Source organism: Mastomys coucha, unplaced genomic scaffold (genome assembly GCF_008632895.1).
Source record: "Mastomys coucha isolate ucsf_1 unplaced genomic scaffold, UCSF_Mcou_1 pScaffold16, whole genome shotgun sequence".
NCBI classification, from domain to species: Eukaryota; Metazoa; Chordata; class Mammalia; order Rodentia; family Muridae; genus Mastomys; species Mastomys coucha.
Genome location: NW_022196898.1, coordinates 1851136 through 1859291, shown reverse-complemented (window position 1 = coordinate 1859291; position 8156 = coordinate 1851136). Strand labels below are relative to the sequence as shown.

The window sequence follows — 8156 nt, the reverse complement described above, 5'->3', positions numbered from 1 at the left end:
AAAAAAAAAAAAAAAAAAAAAGAGTTAAAACTTAAATAAGTAGCTAAAGATTAGCACGTATGTCTGATCTTCAACTTAAGGGAATGTAAAATAAAAATGGCAGATGACCTTTCCTATGTATATGTAAATCTACTTGATAATAATTCCTAATATAAATTTCATCTGCAACTTAAACTAATTATCATAGCTATAAGGAACACTTTTTTCTTTTTTTCTCTCTCTTCCCTCACATCTCTTTCCCAAATAGTAAATACTAGATAAATATAATTTAATTGCCCTGAAAAAGTAAAATCTGGTTCCTCACTCCTAACTCTAGCTGTGAACCTTACTTTAACTTCAGTCTGTTTACTTAATAAAACTATCTGCATGGTACCAGCAGGATAGCTCAGTAGGTAAAGATGCCTGCTATCCAGCCTGCTGGACTGAGTTCGATCCCAATGCCCACATGGTGGAAGCACAGAACCAATTACCACAAACTGGCTCTGATCACCACACATCCTGCTGCAGCATTATGTATGTGCATGCATGCGCAAGTGCGCACACACGCGCGCACAAAATAGGTAAAAATTTAAATTAAAAGCAGGGCAGTGGTGGCGCATGCCTTTAATCCCAGCACTTGGGAGGCAGAGACAGGCGGATTTCTAAGTTCGAGGCCAATGTGGTCTACAGAGTGAGTTCCAGGACAGCCAGGGCTACACAGAGAAACCCTGTCTCGAAAAAAACAAAAAACAAAAAACAAACAAACAAAAAAAATTAAATTAAAGTTTGCCTTTTAGGGCCAGAGAGATGGCTCAGTGGTTAAGAGCACTGGAAAGTCAAGCTCTATTCCCAGCACCTACATGGTGGCTCACAGCTGTCTATAACTCCAGAATATGAACCCTTCACACTGACATATATACAGACAAAATGACGCACATAAAATAAACAATTTTTTTTAAAAAAGGTCTGCCTTGCAAGGTTTTTGTTGTTTTGTTTTGGTTTTTGTTTTGGTTTTTGTTTTTTGAGACAGGGTTTCTCTGTGTAGCCCTGGCTGTCCTGGAACTCACTCTGTAGACCAGGCTAGCCTCGAAATCAGAAATCCTCCAGCCTCTGCCTCCCAAAGGCATGCGCCACCACTGCCCAGCTGCAAAGTTTTGAGATTAAGAAAGAATTCACAAGAAGCATGCTGTAAGAAGTGTGCACGGTGGCACATAACCACAGTCTAGTACTCAGAAAGTTGAGGCTACTCTATAAATGATTCAGAGCACAGCCTCAGAAATGGAACTGTAAATCACAAACTATAACCAAGCTGCTACCATTCTAACCTTTTTCTAAGAAAGAAAAATTGTCCTAAGTTCAACAAACTACTAAGACTAAAATTCAAATAATAGCAGTAGTTAAATGTTCCCAACTTGGATTTTATTTTCCCCCAACTCACATTAGTAGATAAAGAGGGAAAGGAAAGGATGCTGCAGTGTAACAACCAGCATGCTGGTATCTGACTGCAGGCATTAAGGACGCTTTCCAAGTGAGCTGAAAGGTATAGGTATGAGTTTTGCCCACACCTTTCAAGAACACCTTTCCTACCCCTAAACCTAGATCCCAAGAAAGGGAAGTAAAGCTGGGTGGTAGCACACACCTTTGATTCCAGGGCTCCTGAGACAGAGGCAAGAGGATCTCTGAATTCAAAGCCAGATTGGACTACAGAAAAAGTTCAAGGACAGCCAGGGCTACACAGAGAAACCATGTCTCAAAACACTGAAGGGGGTGGGGAGGGAGCAGGTAAAGCTCGGAGCAACTCTCAAACTATCTGGATGAACAAATAGCACCAAAAGTATATATGCAGAAGCCACAATTTCCTAATTACTTCATCTTCTAAATATACTAAAACAATGGCGAGATGGCTCAGCGGGTAAGAGCCTGGACTGCTCTTCCGAAGGTCCTGAGTTCAAATCCCAGCAACCACATGCTGGCTCACAAACACCCAAAATGAGATCTGACGCCCTCTTCTGGTGCATCTGAGGACAGCTACAGTGTAATAAAAATAAATCTTTTTTTAAAAATGTGAAATTTTAAAGGAAAGACTAGCAAGCAATCAAGCAAATCTCACATAATACAACATACATATATTTGTAACATCAAATTTACTTTCTTTTTTTAAAAAAAATTTTACCTTCTTTCCCCTAAATGAACTAGAGACAAATATTTTGCAGATTTTTCTTAACAGGGTTTCTCTGTGTAGCCCTGGCTGTCCTGGAACTCACTCTGTAGACCAGGCTGGCCTCAAACTCAGAAATTCACCTGTCTCTGCCTCCCAAGTGCTGGGATTAAAGGCATACGCCACCACTGCCCGACACAGATTTTTTTTTATCAATTTATTGCACAGATTTTTTTTATCAATTTATTACAATGCTTATTCAGAAAACACAATCCTGTGGAGGAAAGGAGGGGCAAATATGCAACAGATGTTTATTATAGGTATCAAACCAACTAAACCAAGCCAGGCAAATGTACTGTAGAAATTACAAAATTGTGCAAAGTGATATTTAACCAGGTTTCCATACTGAGCCAGAGGGCTGGAGAAATGGCTCAGTGGTAAGAGCATTTGCTGCTCACTCTTCCAGAGGACCAGAATTCGATTCCCTGTACCTACAGGTTGGTCTGTAACCCTAATCACAGGAGGTCCACTGCAACTATGTGGTACACAAACATATACACAGACAAAACACTTAGAAACATTTCATCATTCAGAAATTGAGGCCAATAGTTCCTGTGAAGTACGGACTGATCCTATGTAAGTAAATTTACTAAGATAGCAGGACAAAAGGACTCCCCAACCTACCAACACTTAGTTTTAGCATTAGAGTATGCCCAACTTTTCCTTTACCAGATCAGAAAAAAGGTGGGGAAAAGCTTAAAAATCAAGTGGCGGCAAACAATTTGAGTCCATTCTGGTCTATACAGTGAGTTGCAGGACAATCAAAACTATGTGAGAGACATGATCTCTACCCTTACCCGTCTCAAAAAAGAAAAAAAAGAAAAAAAAAAGAAAAAGCAAGAGAGCTAACACAATAAAAATTGTAACAGATGCAATTCTGAAACAAAACTATTACTTTGCTTGGGAACATTTATTTCATTCCTAATGTCAGTCAACAATAAAAACATTGTATCTCCTTTTCTTCCATTTAGTGATTTACACATTTTTCTTGTTTATGTCTTATCACAATAAATCCTTTAGTGGGCTAGCAAACTGGCTCAATGTATAAAGGTGCTTGCCTTCGAAGACCTGAATTTAATCTCTGAGACCTACATGGTAGAAAGACAACCAATTCCTGAAACTGTTCTCTAACCTATACATGTGAGCCTTGGCAGGAAGGCATCTACAACATTCACAAACACCCATGCACGATTAATAAAATGCTTTAAAATAATAAATCCTCTTTGTACTGTGACTTTAGCAATGAAATTAAAGGTTTTTATCCCATCACGACCAAGAATCATTTATTCTGTAAGTTAAACAAACCCTACTAAGTCTATAATGCAAATATTACTTTGCAATAAAATAGGACAGACTACTGATACAAGTGAAAATTTGGGTGAGCCACAAGGAAATTCTTATGCACGGAAGAAATGTCAACCTGTTAACTTTTATACTTTATGGTTCTCTTTAGTAAATATTCTTTCTAAATGACATAAATAGGAGACACATTAATCATGGCTACGGGAAGGTGAGAGGAGAGGGTGGGAAGGACATAGGTGGATGTGGTTCTGAAGGGCAATACAGCGCTCCTCTGTGTTTCTATACAACTGTCTTACATCTTGGCTGTAGGGACAGAACCTACCTGTGTAATAGCCCTGCAGAGAACTAAACACTCAACTACAAGTAAAACTTGGGAAATACAGTAAAATTGGTAAACACTTAACAATGTTACAATCAATTATAACACATATATGATACTAATTTGGAAAAATATACAAAGAATATCTGTTTTATTTCTCAAACTGTATGTAATTTTATGGCTCTCGCAAAATAAAAAAAAAAAGTGATTTTTTTTTTTTTAAGGGGATATATACAACTCAGTGGTAGAGAATATTTGTCTAGCAATGTTCAAAGCCCTGGAGTCAATTCCAGCATGAGCATATATACAGGCACACAGTTGATTCTGCTCAGCATAGTGGCTCACATCTGCTATCCAAGTACTAGAAGGCTGAGGTAGATGGAATACCAAGAACTGGGGGCCAGCCTGAAGTACAAAGTAAAACCTTGTCTCAAAAGAGAAAAATCAAACAATAAAAGGGTGTCATTAACAGTTGGGAAACTTGAATATTAAGAAAAGGAAATTGTTAATGATATTACAACTATACAAAGCAATGTCTTTATTTCTAAGGGTGAAGCATAAGTCTGCAGATTTCTTTTGTTTCAGCTAAGTATATTTTTGGTACTCTTGATTTTTCAGGGCTTTCCTCCCCTAGTCAGTATAAACAGAGAGTTGGGAACATATCTCTGCTTGTATTTAGCACAGGGTTCAACCTCCAGCATTAAAGGAGAATAAGAGGGAAAAGGGGGAGCAAGGGGACAGGATGGGTAAGTACTGAAAGAGAACTATGCTATATAGTTCTACCTACACATTACTTAGTCTTAAAATAATTGGGTATAACTCAGATGGATTACCTGCTTCACATGCTAAAGCCCTGGTGAGATCTCCAGCACAGAAATAATAACAGCAACTGTTGTTTGGCTGGTGAGACGCTCAGTGAGTAAAAAATAACACTTGCTACCAAATCTGTTCCTATTTTGGTTTTTTGGGGTTTGTTTTTTTTTTTTTTTAAGACAGGGTCTCACTGTATATCTGACTTTCCTGGATCTCCCTAGTAGAGCCAGCTAGCCTCAAACTAACAAAAACCGCCTGCTTCCACCTTCTCCACCTCCCAAGTGTTGAGATTAAAAGCAGACAATACTAAAGTCGGCTTCTGCAGCCAAATCTGTTGACCTGAGTTTAATCTCAGGAACCCCTACATTGGTGGAAAAAGAGAACCAACTCCTAGAAGTTGCCCTCTGACCTCCCCACACATAAATAAAAATAAATCATTTTAGACCTATGTCACAAAAAGTGCGTAGTAGTTCCCATCTGTAATTCCAGCACTTGGGATACTGAGGCAGAAAAAGAGTTCCAGTCCAGTTTGGCTTACAGAAAGAAAGATCTGCTTCAGAACACTGAAAACTAAATACTATGCTACAAATCCACTTAAGACTTCTTAAGGTCTGAAAACAAAACACCAAATAGTATGGGAAGTGACTAATAGGTTTTTCAACACAAATTGATTAAAAAGATAACATGGATATTTCTATAAAAAATCAATTACCTCAATATAAATGGTTATTTAGGATTTATTTATGTATTTCATGTATATAAGTGCTCAATTTTCTGAATGTCTTGCACACCAGAAGACGGCATCAGATTCCACTATAGATGGTTGTGAGCCACCATATGGTCGCTGGGAACTGAACTCAGGACCTGTGGAAGAGCAGCCAATGATTGCTTTTAACCACTGAGCCATCTCTCCAGCCCATAAATGGCTTTAAAAAAAAAAAAAAAGCCAAAAGTCTAGATCTCCTTATTCCGTTGTCCAACAAATGAATTATAACCGCAATCGAAAAGGCTAATACACACACACATCCTCCAAAACTCAAGTCAAGTGTGGCGAATACAGTTGATTCTTTCACACACACAAAAGTTTGTGTAAAAGAAGCTACCCTCACACTAACAACAAAAAGCGCTACAATGTATTACTGACAGCGCCAATAATGCAGGGCATAGTTTACAATGTAAACAGATTCATTCCAATACCCCCACAAGTATCACTGCTCGTATTTTTATGCAAACTGCAAACATCTGAAGCACAGGGAATGAGTTTGAGATAGCGTCAACAAGATCCGTCTTAAAAGATTCTTCTATTATCTCCTGCTGAGTTTTTGCACCACTGTTTTAAAAACTTCACTGAGTAAGGGGGGGTGGGGGGAAGGTCTGTACTGAAACTTCCTACCGGACCGCCCCTAGAAATGAGTCCCACCTCCGGAGAAGGGTGGCGGGGTGGGGCCGCTCTGCCCTCCAACTAAGAAACAAATGTTTCTTTTCCCACTCCCAAAAAAAGAGGCCAAGGGGCTGCAGGATCAAATATGCAAGTGCCTAGATGGAGGTGACAGAGTACCCTTCGCTTCTACACGGCTCCATCCTTTCGAATCAAACAGTGACCCCGGCCGGGCGGGGACAGGTGAATCCCAGGTGGGGAGGAAGAGGGAGGGACGGGCCGCAGAGGGAGAAGCGCGTTCAAGCAATGAATGAGTCCTGCCTCAGCCACACCACCTGTTCCTTCCGAGGGTGCCACCCCGAGCAGCCAGCAGGATCCCTGTCCCGAGCGGCCCGCCACTCCCGGCCCGTGCGGCCCGCTGCCCCGCTCAAGGCCAGGCTGCTCCTCCCTTCGTTCTAGGAGGGTAAAAAGGCAGCCGTGGAGAAGCCGGGGAGTCGGGGCCTAGTCCGGAACCGAGGCCTCCGAAGCCCGCGGTACGCGGCGCGCGGATGGAGGTGGGCGCTACCGGGGCGAGACCAAAGAGTGCGCCAGCCAGCCAGCACAACCAAGGTGGGGTCCCCGAGGGGTGGCCCGGTGCCCGCCCGGCCGCTCGCCCGCTCGGCCGCCCGCCCGGGCTCGGAACTGACAGGCCCGGCTACCAGCGAGGCGCTCTCCGCCGCCCGCTCGCAGCCTCTCACTCACCAAGATCCGCTTGAACAGCGCGTTCTCCTTGGGCGGGAGGCTCACGGCCGGCATGGTTCCGGCTTCTCCCGCGGCTCCCGCCACCGCCCGGCTCGGTCAGTCCGTTTGTCCGCCCGCCGCCACTGCCGTTCCCGAGCTCACTTCAGTCTTGAATCCTCCACTCCGCCGCCACTAGGCCTCCGGTGTCGCCGCGCCGCCCTGTCCTGACACTCCCTTCTCCTCCCTTTTTTTTTCCTTTCTTTTTTTTCCTCCTATTCCCCCTTTCTCACTTAACGCTGCCGCCACCTCCCCCCTCACGGGTCTCCGTCGGCGGTTCACGTGGTAACTGAAAAGACCGACAGAGGCAGCCAAAATGGCGGACTCGGAGGGCTTTCCCACCCGGGTCACACCTTCCAACGCGCAGGCGCGGTGACCCGCTCTCCCCACCCTCGATGCACCGGAGCCTGCCGGGAACGCGGAGGCCGGTTCGGCCTGCGGAGCAGCGGATTCCGAGTTGGCTCCGCCGGTCCTGCCAGTGCCGCGTGCCTGGGAGGGCCGCCAATGACGCTTCCGCCTCCTCCTCTCTGGAAACAGACTTTCTGCCCCTTCTCGCCAGACCGGCCTTTCGCTCGATGGGATAGACTCACCCACATGGTGTCATCATAGCTTGAGCATCAAGTGCCAAAATGGAGATGTTTTAAGAAGAGATGTAGTGGTTCAAGGCCCAAGTGCCTAAATTGTGAACAGAAGCGAGCGAAGAGTAAGACAAGAAAACCTTCGCTGCTGTGGGAATTTGTGAACCGACCCGAAAAAGAAGGCTTTAAGTCTTGAAAAGCCTCCAAGAGCTTGACCTATGAAATAGACCCGGCTGGCTAGGGTATCAGTGATTTTTGTTGACTATTGCTAGAGATAGCCAGGAAAGGTGTTGACCAGATCCGAAGTGACATATTTATACTGCCAAAGGAGCCTCTGAAGGTTGAGGTGTATATTTATTTCATTGCTGAAGTCATTTAATGCAGGGTTGAGGAACTGGCTGTGTGAGTCACCTTGATGTAGTGGAGTTGAGGTTCGAGACTGAACTGCCTGTTAATAGAACTCCTCGATCCTTAGAGGCCCGAACTCCACAGAGCAAGGTCAGGCCTGAGCGTGAAGGGGATCCAGACATTCCATTACAGTTAAAAAAAAAACTTTACAAAATGACAAGCCGTTGAATCACAAGAGCCAAGTGTGTGCTGTTGAAGATCTAACCTGGTGCTTTATACATGCCTGATAAGCACTGCTACGATTAAGCTAGCTATACCCACAGCACTAAATACAACTTTTTGTTTTTTTCAACTTGTACAAATAATTTTTTAAAATTGTAATGTTTTATTAGCATGTTAGTTATACATAAATGGCATTCATTATTTTTATACATGTACATAATA

At 43.2% G+C, this 8156-nt stretch overlaps 1 protein-coding gene across 1 annotated transcript in view; it reads right to left on the bottom strand.

Annotated features, from left to right (window-relative positions):
* Positions 1 to 7272, bottom strand: part of Naa15 (N(alpha)-acetyltransferase 15, NatA auxiliary subunit) — a 66956-nt gene extending 59684 nt beyond the window's left edge. The window contains exon 1 of the mRNA XM_031376211.1: positions 6751 to 7272. Coding sequence (XP_031232071.1) covers positions 6751 to 6804 — 54 coding nt within the window. The 5' untranslated portion in view covers positions 6805 to 7272. The remainder of the gene's footprint in view (positions 1 to 6750) is intronic.
* Positions 7273 to 8156: the final 884 nt, after the last annotated feature.